The sequence below is a fragment of the Cherax quadricarinatus genome, chromosome 1 (assembly GCF_038502225.1).
Source record: "Cherax quadricarinatus isolate ZL_2023a chromosome 1, ASM3850222v1, whole genome shotgun sequence".
NCBI classification, from domain to species: domain Eukaryota; kingdom Metazoa; phylum Arthropoda; class Malacostraca; order Decapoda; family Parastacidae; genus Cherax; species Cherax quadricarinatus.
Genome location: NC_091292.1, coordinates 45,686,532 through 45,710,628, shown reverse-complemented (window position 1 = coordinate 45,710,628; position 24,097 = coordinate 45,686,532). Strand labels below are relative to the sequence as shown.

At 41.3% G+C, this 24,097-nt stretch overlaps 1 protein-coding gene across 2 annotated transcripts in view; it reads right to left on the bottom strand.

Annotated features, from left to right (window-relative positions):
• LOC128687814 (ankyrin repeat and KH domain-containing protein mask) overlaps positions 1-24,097 on the bottom strand; it is a 126,003-nt gene that overhangs the window by 12,710 nt on the left and 89,196 nt on the right. For both annotated transcript variants that reach the window (XM_070082098.1, XM_070082101.1), the window contains exons 2-3: positions 22,714-22,946; positions 9,934-10,233 (exon numbers count right to left, since the gene is read on the bottom strand). In XM_070082098.1, coding sequence (XP_069938199.1) covers positions 9,934-10,233; positions 22,714-22,767 — 354 coding nt within the window. In that variant the 5' untranslated portion in view covers positions 22,768-22,946. The remainder of the gene's footprint in view (positions 1-9,933; positions 10,234-22,713; positions 22,947-24,097) is intronic.

The window sequence follows — 24,097 nt, the reverse complement described above, 5'->3', positions numbered from 1 at the left end:
TCAGGAACCTCCTGTCTCTGTCCACCTTATCTATTCCACGCAGTATTTTGTATGTCGTTATCATGTCTCCCCTAACCCTTCTGTCCTCCAGCGTCGTCAGGTCAATTTCCCTCAACCTTTATTCTTAGGACATTCCCCTGAGCTCCGGAACAAACCGTGTTGCAAACCTTTGCACCTTCTCTAATTTATTGATGTGCTTGACAAGGTGTGGGTTCCAAACTGGTGTTGCATACTCCAGTATGGGCCTGACGTACACAGTGTACAGTGTCTTGAACGATTCCTTACTTAGGTATCGGCACGCTATTATATAATTGTAACCATGAGTGTCAGAAAGAAATCGGGGAGTACAAAAGTAGTGTTAGGCTTGCCGTCACTAGCAATGCTCTTTTCTGTCACGTCAGAGATCACAGCCATCCTATTGACTGGTCTTCTGCTAAAACTGTCTTTACTTCCAACTTTAACAGTCGCTGTCTGGTTGAATCCTCCCTAATACTCAACTTTCCTTGTATGAATCTTAGTCCTGTCTTCGTCTCTGTAGATGCCTTCCTCTCCCACTACATTGTAAAATGTAGGAACTTAACCTGATTCCTCCTTTTTCTTCTCCCTCTTCCCTTTTCCTCTTTCCTTTTTCTTCTTTGGGTTGTCTTTCTTCTGCCTTGTGTATTTTTTCCTTCTTTATTTATTTATTTATTTCCCCCCCCCTCTGTGTTCTTGCTCTTACCCTCTGTGGGCACCTAGCTCCCTTGCAGTGCTCCTCTTTCTTAATATTTGGCTGGCTCCTCCTCCTTACTACCTCCCCCACTACTACTACTACCTTCTACTTCAACTACTACTACTACCACCCCCTGCCTATATATACCCCTCCCTCTCTCCTTTTCGTTAGTATGACTTTCTAAATGGTCCAAGTTGGAACGAAGCATCGTCATAAGCTCCTCTCTTCTATGTGTGGGTTATTTGTGTATCGCTCCAGTCACGGTATTGTGCCTTTTCTTTGTTATTTATCTGCATTTATATCAATGTCCCTGATTTCCGCTTGGCCGTTTCATAGGACTGAGAAACAACCAGGGTGGGTTGAACTGGTGTGACCCGACTATGGGTCAGGTGATGGTTGCCAATTATTACATTTTTCAAAGCATAGCTCTAGCCGTTCAGATTACTTATATCCCAAATAGGGAAATTAGATCAAACAAAAATGACCCTAATTGGATAAACAATGAACGAATCAAAAGGGGAGAAGGGCAGTTAAGAAATTAATATATTAAATTCAAAAGAGAAATAAACAAAAGGAATTATAAAAGCTAAAAGAGATAATGACATTAAAGTCGCAAGAGTTTCGATGATTAACCCAAAAGGTTTCTTTCAGGTATATAGAAGTAAGATTAGAGAAAAGATAGGCCCAGTGTAAAGCTACTTGGGACAGCTTACTGACGGTTATAAAGAAATGTTTTGAAACTTTAACGCTTATTTCCTTAGTTTTTACACAGGAAAATACCAGGGGAATCCTGGCACATTGGTAGAAAATGGCAAATGTGATGTCCATTTACAAAACCGTAGTCAAGTCCTTAGCTACGAATTTTAGACCAATAAACATATCCACCATTGTGGGAAAATTGATGAAATCAATATTTGCTGAGGCTATTCGACGCCACCTTGAAAGACAAATTTATTAATGAATCTCAGCCCGGTTATACATAGGGGCGTTTCTGCCTTAGAAATTTACTTTTTTCACTAAGGTATTTGAGGATGTAGATCATGGTAATGAATATGATATCGTGTATAAGAACTTCCGTAAGGCTTTTGATAGATTTCCACATCTGAGGTTATGTGGGTGGGGGTGAGATGAACCTGACTAGCCTGGACCAGAAGGCCTGCTGTAGTACTCCTTCCTTGAGTGGGCAAGCCAGTAGGCTTGCAGCAGTGATCCTTCTTTCTTGTAAATGGTAACCAACAAACTTTATCTCAATATTGACAACCTTCTACACGATATTTGGAAATAAAGTTAAAAGTTCTCAGTTTACACATAGAAAGGCAAGACTAGGGAAAACTCTCAGGGATACACCTTGACTACAACTTGAAATTCAACACTCACATCCCATAAATATCTAAGCAAGTTTCCAAAACTGAGCATTCTGTCAACAATAAGCTACTTTGTTCCCCAAGCACATTTCTCAGTGCAGTACTATCTAACCTATCTTTACCTCACTTATGGCATCTGTGCTTGGGGATCTATTACAGCAAATCACCTAAAATCCATTGTTACTCAACAGAAATTAGCTACACAAATAACCCGCACATAAAAGAGAGAAGCTTACGACGACGTTTCGGTCCGACTTGGACCATTGACAAAGTCACACTAACCAGAGGAGCAGCAGGACGGCTATATATAGGCAGGAAGAGGTAGTAGTAGTAGTAGTAGTAGTAGTAGTAGTAGTAGTAGTAGTAGTAGTAGTAGTAGTAGTAGTAGTAGTAGTAGTAGTAGTAGTAGTAGTAGTAGTAGTAGTAGTAGTAGTAGTAGTACAAGAGTTGTATATAATACCGACAAGATGAAATTAAGACACATGCACAACACCCGGGCATCCCCATCATAGACGTTTCGCCATCCAGCCAGCCACTGGATGGCGAAACGTCCACAACAAAGACAACCAGACGCCGCACATGTGTCTTAATTTCATCAGTAGTTGTAGTAGAAGAGGTAGTAGTAGTGGTAGTGGTAGAAGTGGGAAATAAAAAGGACGAGCCAGTCAAAAACAAAGGAAGGGGAGCACTGCAAGAGAGCTAGATGCCCACAGAGGGAGAGCAAGTGCACAGAGGTGCGTGAAAGGGAAGTGGTGAAATAAATGAACAGAAACACGAGACAGGAGAGAGACAACCCAGAGGAGAAAAGGAAAGAGGAAATGGGAAGAGGAAGAAGAAAAAGAAAAAGAAAAAATGAGGATTCAGGTTAAGTCACGGGTGTTCTGAAGATTGGAGCATTTTACAATGTAGTGGGAGAGGAAGGCATCTACAGAGACGAAGCCAGGGCTAAGGTTCATACAAGGAAAGTTATGTATTAGAGAGGATTCAACTAGAAGGCGACTGTTCGAGTTGGAAGTAGGGAAGACAGTCTTCCCTAAGAACACTCCTCTCCAGCACTATTCGTCCGTCCCGTCTTCCCCGCTCATCCCATTTGGGATCTTACCTGAACTTTCGTTCGTTCGTTCGTTCGTTCGTTCCTCTGGTTGACACACACACCAACTCATTCATTGGATACACAGCTCCATCGACGAACGATCTCGCCTCTCAAATTACCCCGTGTTGAGTGTGACTATCCTCAGAGTGGTGGTTACTAAACCTTCGTCTTCACCTTCAGTCTTCACCTTCAGGAAGCCTCCCTCTGCACTCCTGTTGCTATCTGTAGCCTCCACGCTCCAGACTGTACGTGTAGTCTACACGCTATACAGACAGTGTTGCCTCTCCTCGCCGTTGTCTGAAGTCTCCACGTCTCAGCCTGTATGTGAAGTCTGCTCGCCATTCAGCTAGTGTTGGCTCTCCTCATCGCTCACAGCCAGAGTTGCTCTCTTCACCGAGTGGTGGTTACTGGACCTTCGTCTTCATCAGGATTGGTGCGTCGGTGGCTGCCTACCCAAAAGCAGGAAGCTTCCCTCTGCACTCCTGTTGCTGTCTGAAGTCTCCACGCCTCAGCCTGTACGTGTGGTCTGCACGCCTTACAGCCAGTTCAGGGCATACAGTGCTCCATCAAGCTACAGCTCATCTCAGTGTCCTGTGCCTCCAGAGACGGACTCCACAAGAAACTTTAAAGTTATAGCCAGGCAAGTACGTGTGTCTACTTCACACGTACTTGCCTAGCCAATTTTTCTCACAGGATTGGCCCCCACATCTAATTTACGATGCCTGCAATGCCTTCCACCTCCTTTCCCCTTACCACTCCTCTACTGCCAATACCTGCCTCTACTCTGTCTACTCCTGCTTCTAAGGCCTACCCTGCCCCCACCTCTTCCAAGCCCAATTCTTTCTCGTTTAACCTCAAATACTCTAAATCTGATCATGCCACTATCTGTCCTGGAAATTTACTGTACCAGATCACTGGCGCTCCTCAGCATAGTCTTTAAAACCAACTCTGGATTCAAACTACTTCTTGACAGACATTCTTACGAAACGTACACCTCAACCGAGACCAGACAAACTTCTCAATGCAGGCTTCACTATTATTTGGACTCCTGAGCACCGCGCCAAATGCACAGTGATCGCAAAACACGTAGACTATTCTCTCCTGACTGCCTATGACACAGACAAAGACTTAATCAAAGACATTAGTACTAAGAACAAAGTCTCTGTTGACGATATTTATAGACCTGAAAACTCTACCATCCTCAAAATACGCTGTTCAACTCCTTCTGACGCCTCTACACTCTTCAATCAAGGAATCCTTGCCAAGACCATCCGCATTCCTCCAAACACCCTCTTCACTCCAAACTTTCACCCCATCACACAATGTCTGAAATGCTACAAATTCGGCCACGACAAAATCTCATACACTTCCACACAAACCTGCTCCAGATGTTCAGCAACTGGCCACTTCTGGAACACTTGCAACCTCCCCCTTAAATGTTCTAACTGCGGTGGGTCACACTGCCGTTGCAAATTCCTGCCCTACTAGAAAAGACATTCTCTCCACCCTCAGAGAAAGCCAACCTCCCTCCCTCCCCAACCCCTTCCCTGCACCTCCCCCTCCTACAATACCTTCCACCCCTACCCCCAATGCCTGGGTTACCCCACGCACTTGGTCTACCCCTCCTACTCTACACACTTCAAATACCAACACAGACTACAATCACCTCTCCTTCTACACCTACACCCACACTAGACTACAAAACTAACTGCCAACTCGCCACTGCTGCCCACTCTGCGATGGTAATCTCTCAAGCCTACCAATCAGACTACTCACATGTCCTTAACCTAATCTTGTCTGCTAACAATCTTCCCTCTTTAATTATCCCTCCTTCCTGCTTCTCTTCTAAGCCCCCTACAACCTCTACCTCCTCCCTCTCTCCCACCCCCCCCACTTCCTACATCCACCAGCTCTCCTCCCCCCTACCCCTCTTCACTACTTCCACCCCTCCCACCAACACCCCTACTGCTGCTGCTGCTGCTACGACCACCCCTCCCCCGACCTCCTTACCCACTTCCTCATCCCCAACCAAAGCTTCGGCTTCCTTACCCAGTACCATAGCTTCCACTTCCTCATCCCCTACCAAAGCTTCCACTTCCTCTGCATCTACCTTCGCCCACTCCTCCACCACAACCAAAACTTCATCCAGGTCCAACTCCTCCTCCAGACAAAATCCACTCAAACCTAAACCTGCCCCAACTTCTGACAGACATACAAAAGAACATAAAAACAGATCCATCTCTTCCTCCCCCTCCAGGAAACGGGTCCGTAACACCTACAAACTCGCATCCACTGATGGCACCACTATCACAGGTTTTAATCCAAACTCCTCCGACATTAACTTTGCTATGACGAAACCATTAAATCATGTTTAAAGTGATTCAGTTCAACGTACGTTCTTACTTTACTATTAGACACCTACTGGCCGAGCTCCTTGAAGCAGAGAGACCAGATATTGTTTTGCTAAACAGTACCTGCCTCAAAGCCCATCAACGTATCCGCCATTATGGTTATACTGCACTACAGTCCCCCTATGATCCCCACGATGGGGTTGCCATCCTTGTCAAATCCAACATAAAACATGAATCTCTCCCAATCCCTTTTATTCACCAACACTGTCTTGCAGTCAGAATACACACCCACCTTGGCCCCTTTATCTTTTTCACCACCTATGCTCGCCCAAACACTATTCTCAACATACACGACCTTTCCTTAGTCTTCAACTACACCAACACACCAACATACCTACTAGCTTACATGAATGCCAAACACACCGCCTTTCATCACACCAGTAACAACCAATTTGGTCACCAATTACTCAACTTCACTAACCATAAACACCTAATTCATCTCGGCCCAGACTTCAATACCTTCTTTAATCACACGGGCCAAGGCAAACCAGACATCATTCTGGCAAACCGAGCCAGTTCTCTATTTCAACACTACATCTCACCTGGCCCTATTACAGGCTCTGATCACATCCCAGTCATCTTGCACATCTCCAACCCTATCCTCATTCCAACCACACCTTCTCCTACAAGAACGCTGACTGGGATGCTTTCAAACAGACAATATTAACCTCACCTATGACTATAACAAACCTATCTGACATCGATACTCAACTTGATCTCATCCAGGACACCATTACACAAGCAGCCAACAACGCAATACCAAAGAAAACTCACACCACTCGTTATTCCTTCAAACCGTCACTCAGAACAAGAAGACTAATTATCTGCTACCACAACCGCTTCCTCTACAACACACAGATTTAATCAAGTTCGATTAGATTTCACTTACCTTAGAAACAACATTCTACACAGTCTAGACCAAGACCACAACAATCACTGGTCACAACTCATACAAGCTGACAAACAGCATATTAAAAACACTAAAGCCTTCTGGAACTTTATCAAAAAAATAAGAGGCACTACTCCCACCAACAAATTCAAACACATCACCCACAACAACACACATTTCAGACCCGCAGGCTGCTACCAACATCTTCAAACACATCTGGGAGAACATCTTCCACCCTCACCGACTTCACCCTAACATTATTCAACACATTCAGAACATAGAACATTGGAACACTGCACACACACAAGATACAACACCAGATAGCCACATTCATCTAGACTCTTACCTCCTCCCAAGAACTCGACACTCCTTTCACCAACACAGACATTAAAACTCTCCTCAGACACCTTCCTCCCAAGGCTCCTGGCGCCTCTGGCCCAAACCATATTATCCTAAAACACCTTCCTGACTATCATTACTGTCTACACAAACCTCCTCAATGCCTCCCTTGCCTCTGGATACTTCCCTTCCCTCTTCAAAGCTGCTACTGCTATCCTTCCTAAACCCAAAAAAGACCACTCTGATCCTAGAAACTATCGCCCTATCAGCCTCCTCGAAACTTTAGGTAAACTCTTTGAAAAACTCATCAACCATCGCCTTCGCAGATACCTGAAACAACTCTACTTTCTGATGGTCAGTTTGGCTTCAGAACACACAGATCCACACAAGATGCCATTAACATCATTCTCAACTACATCCACAAACACAGAACAAAGAAACAGGACAGCCCTGGTTGCAAAAGACGTTGAAAAAGCTTTTGACACTGTCTGGCACCAAGGGCTCAAGTACAAACTCTGCACTAACTTTAACCTGCCTCTCACTACTCGTAAACTCCTCTGCAACTTCCTAGACGGCCGTACCATGAGAATCAAATTCCAAGGCTGTTACTCTGACTACTTCACACTAAATGCTGGAGTACCCCAGGGATCTATCCTCTCCCCTACCCTCTACATTTTATACACTAACGACATTCCAACACCTGTATACCAAAACTCCATCACACTAGCCTATGCAGACGACATTACACAACTTATCACTCATGCCAATATAGATACACTCATACACAAAACACAAAATGAGGTCGACAGGATAGCCATCTGGGAACAAAAATGGAGGATCAAAACCAATGCAGCTAAATCCAGCATTACATATTTTAACTACAGAAAACGTGATCCTCCATTACCTGTCGAGCTCAGAACAGCTGACACCCGCACTTACATCCCCATGACACAATGTCACTGTCCTTGGCGTTAATCTTGACTACCTTCTACGCTTACACGGACACATTCACTCAAGGCATGCAATAGCTAGTAAGGCCCTTGCGGGCCTCTACAAGCTGAAACATGCCTCTCAACGAACCAAACTACACCTCTACAAATCCCTTATACGTCCTCTGATAACTTACTCTCCTCTAGCCCTCTCTCTTGCAGCAAAAACAAACTTGCTTAAACTGCAGCGTGTCCAGAACAAGGCGCTGTGCTGGGTACTTGATGTCAGATGGGAGGACTTCGCCACATGCGAGTCTCTACATGCCCAGTTAGACATCCCTGCGCTGAATCTGTACTGGAAGACGCTCAGTGACAGACAGATAGACAAACTTGAGACACGACATGACTACTGGACCTCTCTCCTTGACGAAGACATTCGCAGACCCACAAACCAACACAACTTTTTCTACTCCTTGCATGATCCTGCTCCTAACCCTATTTACAAATAACCTTGGATTCTCCGAGAGGTACCTTCTATGACAGGTACCATTCTCTGATCCACGTTCGCCTTACCCTTTGGGTTAAGACATGGCTCAGTTCTACACTCCTCTCTAGCTCTAAACGTCGCATGTCCCTTCCTTCCCGCTCACCCCACCGGAGTCCCAACAGAAGAGCCTGAATTTCTCTTCTCAATATCTGTCCCACGATCGCCTCGCTGCTGGGTTAAGCCCTAGCTCTATTTCTACGACTAAGAACACTCCTCTCCAGCACTGTTCTTCGTCTGTCCCGTCTTCCCCGCTCATCCCATTTGGGATCTTACCTGAACTTACGTTCGTTCGTTCGTTCCTCTGGTTAGTGTGACTTTGTCAATGGTCCAAGTCGGACCGAAACGTCGTCGTTTGTGCGGGTTATTTGTGTATCGTTCCAGTCACGGTATTGTGCCTTTTTTGTTATTTAGAAATTAGCTGTTATAATAATGACCCAGTCAGGTTCCAGACAACACACGCCCACTATTCAACAGTTTCAACTTACTTAGAATAGAACTTATTCCCAGCTCCCCAACTCTTCTTGGAGAGCTGCAACAGACACGTAGACGTAATAAAAAAAACATACGAATCTTTGATATAGCAGCACAGGAATTCCATGCAAATAGTTTCCCTTTAGCTACTTGCTTCGAAAATACAGTCAAAAGTTCCTCTTTAATCAGACTTAAACCCTGCTTAGACATATTACGTTAAAGTATAATGTATCAAAAGTAACTCTCTCGATCCAAATCATCTATCAGTTTCAACGAAATATATCTTCTACCTTAGTATTCCCCGATGCAAATGTTGTACCAAATTGTTACAGAAGATTTCAAAATATCATAATTTATACACCAAACTGTTACAGTATTTAAAAACCAAATATGGCAAACCATAGCATTTTAATATGCCGCTATATTTCTATCACTGCAGAGCAATTATAAGTTATTTTTAAGGCTGCTCGACAGCTCTGCATAACAAGAGGCTTTCCATAATGTTAACATATCAAGTACTCCAGTGTTAAATGTTAACTATATTCACTTTATAGAATTAAAGTTATTTATTTGCTTTATATTTATATATTTCACCAGTATTCTGGCTGGATGCTCCAGCCAGGATACTGGAAGGTTGATGATATCTAATCTCTTGTAAGCTGATGTATGAAGGCAGTATGGTGTTTCTTTTATTTTTTTATATCTACATAACTATAAATAATTTTCGTTGTCTATTTAAATCTACATAGTATCATGCATATATTTTAAAGTTGAACTGTCATCCAAGATGCTAAAATTCAAAGGATAAAAGCGAAGGACGATCTTTCTGAAATGGATGCGAGGTAAACAACGGAGTTGAGAGAGATAGGGCACTACGGAGGGTGAACAATGTTATATAGGTACGGTCATCTAGGCAAGATGAGGCGACGGGTATATGTTGTAATGCAAGTCTCAATAATGGGAGTTACAGTAGTGTGGTAGTAGTAAATCTTCACGAAGGCAAGGTAGGAACTCTTACTTGGGTGATAAACAGAGTAATAGTTTGTTGAAGGTGTGCAAACTATCAAATTGCGAAGTTTAATTTTGTATTTAAATTGATCATGCACCCTAACCTTAATGAAACTTATTTAGTATAACAAAATTTAATTTTCCTAACTTCCCTAAGAAAATGAACATACCTTGAGTTTTGAATAAAGGAGGGAACTGACACAGTCATCATAACCATAAAAGGCTGCTATCCAGAGCGGGGTACAGTTGGTACCATGCTCTGTAATGTGGCAGGTATTGAGATGTATCACGGGATTCTTCAGCAATTCTTCCACAACCTTGACTTGATTATGGCTACAAGCAGTGGAAAGAAGAGTCACACCAGGTCCAGCAGCATCAGAGACTATGGTAGGAGCGTTGATGTCACCACCAGCATTGAGCCATGCACGAACATGCTGCACTTTTCCCTCCTCAGCTGCTGTACGTGGGGCCTGGAAAGGGGAGCTGTGGTGATAACAGTATCGGAATGCAACTTTATAATTATAGAGGTAGAACCAAACTTTCTGTGCCCATTTAGTATTTTGTGTGTTATATATAAGTTGAATACAAAGGGGCACGATAGCCGTAAAACATTTTATCTCGGCTTGATGCGGATTGGAACCCACGATATTTACATGTTACCTGAGGAAGACCGTCATTGTCACTGTACCTTTGTGTTTTTTCAGCAACTGATGCCACATAACTTGAAACAAGAGAAAATGCTATAATGGAAGGAGTGCATAAGGAGGATTTGTGAGCGAGGGTCTTTGACATCCAGCAAGCATGTTCGAGCTTGTTAGTTAGGAGTGGAGGCAAGTAGTTTATGTGATTTGATGTACTGTTGGAGTGTGAGCAAGGTAACATTTATGAATAGATTCAGGCAAAGCTGGTTAGTTGAACTTGAGTCTTAAGAACATAAGAAAGAAGGAACACTGCAGCAGGCCTACTGACCCATGCGAAGCAGGTCCATGTCAACCCCTGGCAAAGACCAATGACCCACCTAGTCAGGTTACTTCCACTTAAGGAAGGAGCACGGCATCAGACCCAGTAGCACATGCTAGTCAGGTCAAACTCTCACCCACCCATACCCACTCATGTATTTATCTAACTTATTTTTAAAAATACACAACGTTTTAGCTTCTATGACGGTACTCTAGAGTCTGTTCCACTCATCCACAATCCTATTACCAAACCAGTGTTTTCCTATATCCTTCCTGAATCTGAATTTTTCCAACTTGAAACCATTGCTGTGAGTCCTGTCTTGGCTGAAAATTTTCAGCACGCAATTTACATCCCATTTATTTATTCCTGTTTTCCATTTATACACCTCAATCATATCAACCCTAATTCTACGCCTTTATAAAGAGTACTGAGTAAAAACGGTCCTCTGTGAACTTTATTTGCTGAACACCGTTCTGCAATTTTTGCAAGCTCCTGATGTATTGATTGCAACACAAGGGGCCTAGAGCTATCATTCTGCTCCCCCCGTGGTTGTTCCGTGTGTATATATATATATATATTATATATGAAGGAGGGGTGTAAATGTTGCAGTTTAAAAACTGTAGTATAAAGCACCCTTCTGGCAAGACAGTGATGGAGTGAATGATGGTGAAAGTTTTTCTTTTTCGGGCCACCTTGCCTTGGTGGGAATCGGCCAGTGTGATAATAAAATAAATATATATATATATATATATATATATATTTTTTAATATATATATATTTTTTTTTAATATATATATATATATATATATATATATATATATATATATATATATATATATATATATATATGAATTCCATTTTCTTGTGCTCTCCATCTCCTCGGATCAAATTTTTGAGGTTCCCCCTCTCACTTTCACCCCCATCCCAAAATTTCTCGAAATCAAAGTCTCCATCTCCTCGAATCAAGGTTTTTTGGATTGCCCCTCCTTCCACCCCCCACCCCCATCCCCCAATTCTCCAACTCCTCAGATCAAGTTTTTGGAATCCCCCCCCTATGGGGTAAGTATTCAAATGAACTCTTCCTATGGAGGCATGCTTACTACAGGTCTAAACAAGTCAAATGACCTAAGAAGTGTGTTTACTCGGCGGTCAGTGACGTCACGCGCACACAGGTTGAATCTAGTCGACCCTTTTAGTTCATTAAAGTTAATAAGGGACATAGTAGTGACGTCACGCGCACAGGCTGAATCATGTCGAACTTTACCCCCACACATATACAACATAGGGAAACATTTTCACTCTTAACCCAAATTTTTCATAATCAGAAAGTCGCATTTTTTTTTCGTTAATACCCACAATTTCTTTACAAAATACAACATAACATTATCACAAAAAACTAACTCAAATTTTTCTCGTTTTAACCCTTTTAGTTCATTAAAGTTAATAAGGGGACAGTACATCAGAAAAAGTCACAAAAACTAACTCAAACACTTTTATTTTGTACATCACCAAAACACTCATAAATCATTTGAATACTCACATAAACACCTTTGAACACCTTCAAAGCACTCTTGAACACCCTCAAAAAACACCTTTGAATAACCTCAAAACACCTTTGAACACTTTCAAAACACCCTTGAACACCTTCAAAACACCCTTGATCACCTTCAAAAAACATTTGAACACTCAAAACACCTTTGTACATTTCCAAAAACACTTTGAGTACTCCCAAATAAGATTTGACATCTCTAATTTATCTGCACTTACACATTTCATTAAATTACAACTCATCCCTCAGTCTCCAGACTAGGCATTTTCTCGTTTTTACCCTTTAGTTCATTAAAGTTATTAAGGGGACAATACATCAGAAAAAAGTCACAAAAACTAACTCAAACACTTTACTTTGAACATCCCCAAAACACTCAATCATTTGAATACACAAACACCCTTTAACACCTTCAAAACACCTTTGAATATCGTTTTTAAACTAATTTCATCACAACCCACTTATATCATCTTTTTTTTCGGTAACTAATTCGACTACACTACCCTCATCAATTACCAACAAATTTTACTCGTTTTAACTAATATCACTAACCAAGATTTTCACAAAAAAACTGACACCTAACACGCGCGCACACACCCCACAGCACCCACAACCCACAATTTTTTCTCGTTTTAACCCTTTTAGTTCATTAAAATTAATAAGGGGGGCACAGTACATCAGAAAGTCACAGCAACAACAACCCACTACACCCACAACCCATAACACCCCACATTTTTTTTCTCGTTTCAACTAATTTCATCAGAAAAGTCACAACACCCCACATCACCCACATCCCACAATTTTTTTTTCTCGTTTTAACCCTTTTAGTTCATTAAAGTTAATAAGGGGACACAGTACATCAGAAAAAGTCACAAAAACAACCCACTTATATCATCTTTTTCGGTATCTCTAATTCGACTACATTACCCACAACCCTCATCAATTACCAATTTATTCACTTTTTTCCCCCCTTCTTTTTACTGAATCTTAAAAGTAATACACATTTCCTCCCTACAGTACTAAATTTCTAATAAAATCCTCTCCATACCCATCCCCATGGTATCCACATAAATTAATATTATACTCGCATCAACTACCCAACTATTGCGACATGTTTCAACACCCTCCATTCTTTTTCCAATATCATAACTTTTCATTTCAATAATTTTTTAAAATATTCACACATTACCTTTATATTCAGTAAAATCTCCCCATATTTCTAATTACAACCCTCCCCATACACCTCGCCATCTCACCCGCATTTCTTCACATCCACTCACCCATCTCCCAACACACCTCTTCAGAACAAAAAATCACATTTCCACATCCACAAATGCATCTCAATTCCACTAAAATCACTATAATCAAGATATTCACAAAACTCTATGACCACCTAACACACACACACACACACACACACACACACACCTAACCCAACCCAACCCAACCCAACCTCACCTAACCTAACCTATCCTAACCTAACCAAACACCATCAAACACCTCCGAATACTCCCCAAAACACTACTGATTACTACCAAATCACCACTGAATACTACCAAATCACCGTCAAAATCACCAGAAACTAAGTTTAACATCACCATCCAACTACCTTTTAATAGAAATCCCCTCAAATCACTATATCCGAGAACCCAACCTAACCTAACCTTTCCTAACCTAACCCAACCGAACCTAACCTAACCGAACCTAACCTAACCGAGCCTAACCGTACCTATCCTAACCTAACCTAACACCATCAAACACCTCCGAATACTCCCAAAACACTACTGATTACTACCAAATCACCGTCAAAATCACCAAAACTAAGTTTAACATCACCATCCATCATCCTTTTTATAGAATGAATATACTTACCACATTATATGCTGCATATCGCATTTCCTCTTCCACATCATCCCTAAACATCCTTCCTTATTCATTCCGTATATCTCCTAGAGTTGTTTTAACCCCCGACGAGGGCCCATCACGACGCAGGAGCCATAGTAGGTGGTGTTGGAGTGGTGATGGTTGCTCTGGCTCCTAATGTCATGATGGTCCCGTCGGGGGTTAAAACAACTCTAGGAGATATACGGATTGAATAAGGAAGGATGTTTAGGGATGATGTGGAAGAGGAAATGTGATGTACAACATAAAATGCGGTAAGAATATTCATTCTATAAAAAGGATGATGGATGGTGATGATAAACTTAGTTTCTGGTGATTTGACGGTGATTTGGTAGTAAACAGTAGTGTTATAGGAGTATTCGGAGGTGCTTGATGGTGTTAGGTTAGGTTAGGTTAGGATAGGTACGGTTAGGCTCGGTTAGGTTAGGTTAGGTAAGGTTAGGTTAGGTTCGGTTAGGATAAGTTAGGTTAGGATAAGTTAGGTTAGGATAAGTTAGGTCGGGTTAGGTTAGGTTAGTATAAGTTAGGTCGGGTTAGGTTAGGATAAGTTAGGTTAGGTTGGGCTAGGTTAGGTTGGGTAATGTTAGGTTCGGTTAGGCTAGGAAAGGTTAGGTTAGGTTGGGTTCTTGGTTATAGTGATTTGAGGGGATTTCTATAAAAGGAAGTTGGATGGTGATGTTAAACTTAGTTTCTGGTGATTTTGACGGTGATTTGGTAGTATTCAGTGGTGATTTGGTAGTAATCAGTAGTGTTTTGGGGAGTATTCAGAGGTGTTTGATGGTGTTTGGTTAGGTTAGGATAGGTTAGGTTAGGCTAGGTTAAGTTGGGTTAACATAAGAACATAAGAACGAAGGAACACTGCAGAAGGCCTACTGGCCCATGCGAGGCAGGTCCAAGTCTCCTACCGGCTTAAGCCAATGCACCCAACCTAGTCAGGTCAGGTCACATTGACTTAAGGGAGGAACACGGCAACCGACCTGTTAGCACAAGCAATCAGGTCTAACTCACACCCACCCACATCTACTCGTGTATTTATCCAACCTATTTTTAAAGCTACACAACGTTCTGGCCTCTATAACGGTACTTGGGAGTTTGTTCCACTCATCTACAACTCTATTACCAAACCAGTACTTTCCTATATCCTTCCTGAATCTGAATTTTTCCAACTTAAAACCATTGCTGCGAGTCCTGTCTAGGCTAGATATTTTCAGCACACTATTTGCATCCCCTTTATTTATTCCTGTCTTCCACTTATACACCTCAATCATATCCCCCCTAATTCTACGTCTTTCTAGAGTGCAGTTTCAGGGCCCTTAGTCTATCCTCATAGGGAAGGTTTCTGATACATGGGATCATCTTTGTCATCCTCCTTTGTACATTTTCCAGAGAATTTATATCCATTCTGTAATACGGTGACCAAAACTGTGCAGCATAATCTAAATGAGGCCTAACCAAGGAGGTATAGAGTTGAAGAACAACCTGAGGACTCCTATTATTTATGCTTCTTGATATGAAGCCAAGGATTCTATTAGCTTTATTGCGAACACTTATGCACTGTTGTCTTGGTTTCAGATTACTGCTAACCAGAACTCCTAAATCTTTTTCGCAATCCGTAATATTAAGATCTACATTATTTAGTTTATATGTGATGTTATTGTCCTGTCCAACATTTAGAACTTTGCATTTGTCTATATTAAACTGCATCTGCCACTTCTCCGACCACTGCATCAGTCTATTCAAATCTTCCTGGAGTGCTCGAATGTCCTCGTCAGAATGAATTCGACGGCCTATTTTGGTGTCATCGGCAAACTTGCCGATGTCGCTCTTTATGCCCTCATCTATGTCGTTTATGTAGATTGTGAACAGCAGGGGGCCCAACACTGACCCCTGTGGAACACCGCTCGTGACGCTTCCCCACTCTGATTTCTCCCCATTTATGCAAACTCTCTGCTGCCTATTTGTCAACCATGCCTCTATCCAGGAAAAAATTTCTCCTCCTATTCCATGTGCTTTAATTTTCCTCAATAGTCTCTGATGTGGGACCCTGTCAAAAGCCTTACTGAAGTCCATATACACAATATCATATTCATTACCATGATCTACCTCCTCAAATACCTTAGTGAAAAAAGTTAATAAATTCGTAAGGCAGGAACGCCCCTTTGTAAAACCATGCTGAGATTCGTTGATTAATTTATGCTTTTCAAGGTGGCTACGAACTGCCTCGGCAATTATTGATTCCATAAATTTTCCCACTATGGAGGTTAGGCTTATTGGTCTATAGTTCGAAGCTAAGGACCTGTCACCTGTTTTGAAAATAGGTATCACATTTGCCATTTTCCACTTATCTGGCACCATGCCAGTTTGTAGTGATATGTTGAAAAGATTAGCCAAAGGTGTGCTAAGCTCTTTACATTCCTTTAGAACCCTTGCAAACAGTTCATCAGGGCCTGGGGATTTGTTAGGTTTTAATTTATCTATTTGCCTAAGGACCATGTCACTTGTGACCCTAATAGTGCACAGTTTATTATCGTCCTGTTCTACATAATTTATCATTACTGGAATATCGCTGGTATCCTCCTGTGTAAAAACTGAGAGGAAGTATGTGTTAAAAATTCTACACATTTCCTTATCACTGTCAGTGAGCTGACCCGAGGAACTTTTGAGTGGGCCTATCTTGTTAGGATAAGTTAGGTTAGGGTATGTTAGGTTAGTTTAGGATAGGTTAGGTTAGTTGATTCAGGTGTGATTTTTCTACCTTGGGTGTGAATCGCATTACACAGTGGCGTCGGGGGGGGGGGGGGGGGGAGGGGCGGGCCAGATAAGCTCAATGAGTCTCTCAGAGCGAGGAAAGTGTTTCTATTCGGAAATCGAGTAAATATTTCTACCCTGGGTGCGTTTACCAACAAGAAAATAATTTTAGATTTTACGATAAAGTCTTCAAAACTAATTGGGAAATATCCAGAAAAATGGAGTCGTTCAAAGTAATTCTGGAGTACTCTAATGTATTTTGGAAGCATTCCAATATATTTTAGGTTAGGTGTGTGTGTGTGTGTGTGTGTGTGTGTGTGTGTGTGTGTGTGTGTGTGTGTGTGTGTGTGTGTGTGTGTGTGTTAGGTGGTCATAGAGTTTTGTGAATATCTTGATTATAGTGATTTTAGTGGAATTGAGATGCATTTGTGGATGTGAAATGTGATTTTTTGTGTGTGTTCTGAAGAGGTGTGTTGGGAGATGGGTGAGTGGATGTGAAGAAATGCGGGTGAGATGGCGAGGTGTATGGGGAGGGTTGTAATTAGAAATATGGGGAGATTTTACTGAATATAAAGGTAATGTGTGAATATTTTAAAAAGAAATTATAGAAATGAAAAGTTATATATTGGAAAAAGAATGGAGGGTGTTGAAACATGTCGCAATAGTTGGGTAGTTGATGCGAGTATAATATTAATTTATGTGGATACCATGGGGATGGGTATGGAGAGGATTTTATTAGAAATTTAGTACTGTAGGGAGGAAATGTGTATTACTTTTAAGATTCAGTAAAAAGAAGGGGGGAAAAAATGTGAATAAATTGGTAATTGATGAGGGTTGTGGGTAATGTAGTCGAATTAGAGATACCGAAAAAGATGATATAAGTGGGTTGTTTTTGTGACTCTTTCTGATGTACTGTGTCCCCTTATTAACTTTAATGAACTAAAAGGGCTAAAACGAGAAAAATTTGAGTTAGATTTGTGATAATGTTATGTTGTATTTTGTAAAGAAATTGTGGGTATTAACGAAAAAAAATGCGACTTTCTGATGATGAAAAATTTGGGTTAAGAGTGAAAATGTTTCCCTATGTTGTATATGTGTGGGGGTAAAGTTCGACATGATTCAGCCTGTGTGCGCGTGACGTCACTACTATGTCCCCTTATTAACTTTAATGAACTAAAAGGGTCGACAAGATTCAACCTGTGTGCGCGTGACGTCACTGACCGCCGAGTAAACACCCTTCTTAGGTCATTTGACTTGTTTAGACCTGTAGTAAGCATGCCTCCATAGGAGGAGTTCATTTGAATACTTACCCCATAGGGGGGGGATTCCAAAAACTTGATCCGAGGAGTTGGAGAATTGGGGGATGGGGGTGGGGGGTGGAAGGAGGGGCAATCCAAAAAACCTTGATTCGAGGAGATGGAGACTTTGATTTCGAGAAATTTTGGGATGGGGGTGAAAGTGAGAGGGGGAACCTCTCAAATTTGATCCGAGGAGATGGAGAGCACAAGAAAATGGTATTCAAAAAAAATTCGAAAAAAATCTGAAAAAAATCGGGGCGCAGGGACGATCCGGACGACGCTGCAGAAGGCGCGGGCCGCGAAGGGCGCGGGCGGGCGCGCGGGGGGGGGGGTCGCGAAGGGCGCGGCGAGCCGGGGGGGCGCGGAGGGGGGGGCGGGGGGGGGGGGTATTGGTTGGGGGGTCAAGGGTGAGGTAGTCTCGAGGGCGAGGTCAAGGTCAAAACCGGAAGTAACACCTAGGTGTGAAAAGGGGGATGCCTCAGAAGAAGGTCCTAGACCGGAAGGGATGTCTGCAGCACGCCTAAACCGGAAGGGATGCCTCAGCCGCTTTTTTGACTACTTTATATATATATATATATATAATATATATAATATATATTATATATATTATATATATATATATATATATATATATATATATATATATATATATATATATATATATAAATGCAAAACAACCACTGAAGAAATAAATAGCGCAATTCCGAGATAATTCCTTGATAATGTGAGAAGTCATGGAAGCGATCGGTATTTTTTTTTTCCCCCCTCCCCACAGAGGTTGTTCTGCATTTTGTGTTATCACCTGTTTAGTAGGTCGAAGGAGATTCGAACCTACGAACCTTGGGACAAGGTACACAGTGCTCTAACCACCGTACACGCTGGAGCAATACCTTGGCGTCCAGCCAACGCTAGACGCTTTGATCCAAGGCAGCCAGCATTCAGGCAGGTTGCGTCAGCTATTTCATCTCATCTTCTGCATGCATCGACCAACGAGAGATTTTTTCAATGTCTAGGATTCGCAGAACAGGCGTAGGTTCGAGTCTCCTTCGACCAGAGAATAGTGTTTGTGAATATTTCGTCTGTTCTACAAATATGTATACATATATATACATATATATATATATATATATATATATATATATATATATATATATATATATATATATATATATATATATATATATATATATATATGTATGTATAAAGACAAAGGGGACAAAAGAGACTGGAAAAAATTATAAGGGAATAAGTCTGTTGAGTATACATGGTAAAGTGTATGGTAGAGTTATTATTGAAAGAATTAAGAGTAAGAAGGAGAGTAGGATAGCAGATGAACAAGAAGGCTTTAGGAAAGGTAGGGGGTGTGAGAACCAAGTGTTTACAGCGAAACATATGGTTCAGGTGAACAGTATTTTGATAAGGGTAAAGTGGTTTTTGTGGCATTTATGGATTTGAAAAGGCGTATGATAAGGTGGATTGGGGGGTAATGTGGCAGATGTTGCAAATTTATGGAACAGGAGGTAGGTTACTGAAAGCAGTGAAAAGTTTTTAAGAGGATAGTGAGGTTGTTCAATATATTTATAGATGGAGTTGCAAGAAGTGAATGCGAGGGTGTCGGCAAGATATGTAGGGTTAAAAGATATTCTGACACAGTGGGAGTTGTTAGAGTTGTTATTTGCTGATGACATTGTGCTTTTGGCAGATTCTGAAGAGAAGTTGCAGAGATTGGTGGATGAATTTGGTAGGGTATGTAAAAGAAAATTAAAAGTGAATATAGGAAAGAGTAAGGTGATGTAGTTTAAAAAAAATAGGTAATGAAAGATTGGATATCAGACTGGAGGGAGTGAGTATGGAGGAGGAGGTGAATGTATTCAGATATTTTGAAGTAGACGTGTCAGGAGATGGGCCTATGATATATGAGGTGAATCATAGAACTGATGAGGGGGAAAAAGGTAAGTGGTACATTTAGGAGTCTGGAGAAAAAGAACTTTGTCCATGGAAGCAAGGAGGGGAATGCATGAGAGTATAGTTATACCAACGATCTTATATGGGTGTGAAGCATGGGTGGTGAATGTTGCAACAAGGAGAAGGCTGGAGGCAGTGGACATGTTATGAATATAATGCAGAGATAATCAAAGTGTGGAAATTAGCAGGAGGTGCAGGATTACCCACACTATTATCCAAAGGGCTGAGGAGGGGTTATTGAGGTGGTTTCGACATGTAAAGAGGTTGAAACAAAATAGAATGACTTCAAGAGTGTAAAATACGTAGTGGAAGGAAGGCGGGGTAGGGGTCGGCCTAGGAAAGGTTGGAGGTAGAGGAGGTTTTGTGTGCGAGGGGTTTGGACTTCCAGCAGGCATGTGTGAGCATGTTAAATAGGAGGAAATGGAGACAAGTGGTTTTTAGGACTTGACGTGCTGTTGGAGTGAGCAAGGTAACGTTAAGATATTCAGGGAAACCGACAGGCCTGACTTGAGTCCTGGAGATGGGAAGTAGAGTGTCTGCACTCTGAAGGAATGGTGTGAATGTTGCAGTTTTGTAACTGTAGTGAAGGCGCATCTTTGGCATAACAGAGATGGAGTAAATGATGAAAGTTTCTTTTTTAGACCACCTTGCCTTGGTGGGAGACGGCCTATGTGCTAATAAAAAATTATATGTATGTATATATATATGCCGAATATGTAAAACTGGTCAATTAGCAAGAACTCATTTAAAATTAAGTTCTCTGAAATTTTGTCTTATACGTTTAGATATTTTTTTCATTAATGTTAATGTAAAAAATTTTAATTTTGCACCAAAAGAATCTTAGAAAACTTACCTAACCTTATTATAACAAGAGCAATTTATTTTAGCCTAACCCAACTAAATACATTTTAAATACGTTTACAATACTTTACTAATAAACAATGAAATATTTTTTTCGTTAGGTTCAGAATGATTTTGGCGAAATTATTGCATACACAAATTTTCACTTGTCCTATATGGCAAGATGAGCGTTGCTATTAAGCCAAGATCGCAAGTTCTGCCTATTCGGCACGACATATATATATATATATATATATATATATATATATATATATATATATATATATGTCGTGCCGAATAGGTAAAACGAGATTTTGGCATAAATAGCAATGCACTTCTTGCCGAATAAGGCAAGCGATTATTTGTGTATGCAATAATTTCGCAAAAATCATTCTGAAACTAACGAAAAAAAATATATTTGTGTTTATTTTTAAATTATTGTAAACTTGTGATGTAGTTCTGCTGGGCTTGTGAGGTCTCTAGGAAGACCTAATTATATGGTCACCTTGCCTTGGCAAGTGGTTAAGCAGCCACGCCTTTTCGGCTTAAGTCTCAGCTCCTTTGTTCGTCACTGGCGTCAGATCTCTGCGTCAGGTCGTACACGTGGTGCACACCTCATTGTGGAGGGTGCTTGGACCACCATAGAAGCCCGAGGAAGAGCATGATCGAGAGACTTCGAGCGGAGCTGCTGCTGGGGTGCAGGAGTCAGGAGAAGGCTGCTGAAGTCTCTGGAGGAGACTGTTGAAAACATTGGGCAGAGTACTGGCTTGGATTATTATTATTATAATCAAGGGGGAAGCGCTAAACCCGGAGGATTATACAGCGCCTGGGGGGGGGGGGATATGTGGAAGGCATTCAGGCTTAATTCGGGGAACTGGAGCACAGATCCAATTCCCTAAATCAAGAGCCCCTCACCAACATCAAGGAACCTTCCTTGAGGGGTACTGGCTTGGAGCAGTACTCGTGCTGTGCAGGTCTTGGGACCTGTGGCTTAGTTCCTGTGGCGAACTGTCCTCAGAACTATATTGTTTGTAAGTTATAATTTTCGTCAAGTTGATTGTGTTCCCTGTCTCACTGCTTATGTGTACCACCCCATTTATCTAAACCACAATAATGTCCTGTTCCCAAATATATTATTGTACAAGGACTTAATAATAAACTGTTTGAGTAGAATAGTAATATTCACTGTCCCCGTTATTTACTCATTTTTATTTCAAGTAGTGAGGGCGAGTAGTGTGGTGAGTAGAGTAATGAGAGGTGAAGGTGTAGTCACCACTGACCACACATTACCTACCTCCGCTAATCATCTCACTCCACACCTCTCCTGCCTATCCCCTGTCTACATTATCCCTTACTCCCACATTCCCCGATTATCTTTACGTTCCATTACCCCCCGCCCTACATGACGAACTTACCTAAAATATATTTAGTTGGATTATGCTAAATTAAATTGCGCTTGTTATAATAAGGTTAGTAATTTTTCTAAGGTTCTTATGATACAAAATTAATAATTTTGACGTTAACATAAATAGAAAAATATATCTTTAAACGTATTTAAGACAATTTTAGAGAGGACTTACTTTTAAATGAGTTCTTGCTATCTGACCAGTTTTACCTATTCGGCACGACATATATACAAAGACCACTTATAAATAAAATAAACACTTTCGTGGCATGTACACTGCACTTACTGTGGGCAGAGATTCTGTGGAGTTCACAGGACATTTGCAGGATTCCTCAGACATTTTGCTTTTAGTTTACGTTGTCTGTTGTGGTGTTGTCTTGTGCTGATTGCTTTTCTGTTCTGAGTTACCTTTTCTGTTATCATGTGTTGCCTGTTCTTCTGTCCTATGTTAATTACGTTGTGTCATGTTATTAATCATCTTGAGCTTTCTTGATCTATTTCCGTCGCCGTTGACCCGTTCTGCAAGGTAATGTATAAAACTCAGTTTTAATTAATCTATGTGATTAATTTAGTTACAACGATTCTAGAAATTTTGATGATGATATTGTTAATAACAATAACAGTAATAATAATAAGATTGCAATAATTTTAATATTATCACTACTGCTACTATTATCACTATCACTATTGTTATCACTATATTATTACTACTTTATCACTACTTTATCATCACTATCACTACGAAAGCAAAAGACTTGGCAGACGATGCACCATCCCCCCAATGAAAAGCAGGGGTGTCACTAGCACGTTAAGAGACCATACAATAAGTGTCAGGGGCCCGAGACTGTTCAACTGCCTCCCAGCACACATAAGGGGGATTACCAACAGACCCCTGGCAGTCTTCAAGCTGGCACTGGACAAGCACCTAAAGTCAGTTCCTGATCAGCCGGGCTGTGGCTCGTACGTTGGTTTGCGTGCAGCCAGCAGCAACAGCCTGGTTGATCAGGCTCTGATCCGCCAGGAGGCCTGGTCACAGACCGGGCCGCGGGGGCGTTGACCCCCGGAACCCTCTCCAGGTAAACTTCAGGTAATATTGTCACCACTACTATTATTATCACTATAGGAATGATGGTATAACTATACCATCATATATTACTCTCTTTGCTTCCATGGCTAACGTTGTCTCCACATACTCTTCAGTGCACCAATCACCTTTTTCCCCCCACATCAATTCTATGATTCTCCTCGTCTTTCATAGACCCATGTGCTGACAAGTCCACTCCCAAATATCTGTATACAATCACTTCCTCCATACTCCCTCTCTCCCTCTGGTTTGATATCCAATATATCATTACCTAATTTTTTTGATATCCTCATCACCTTACTCTTTCCTATGTTTACTTTTAATTTCCTTCTTTTACCTACCCTACCAAACTCGTCCACCGACCTTTGCAACTTCTCTTCAGAATCTCCCAAAAGCACAGTGTTATCAGCAAAGAGCAACTGTGACAACTCCCACTTTGTGTTAGAATCTTTATCTTGTAATCCTACATCTCGTGTCAAAACCCGAGCTTTCACTTCTCTTACAATCCAGTCTATAAACATATTGAACAACTGTGGTGACTGTTACACTCCAAGTATTGTAACCACTATTTCCTCCTTTTTAGAGC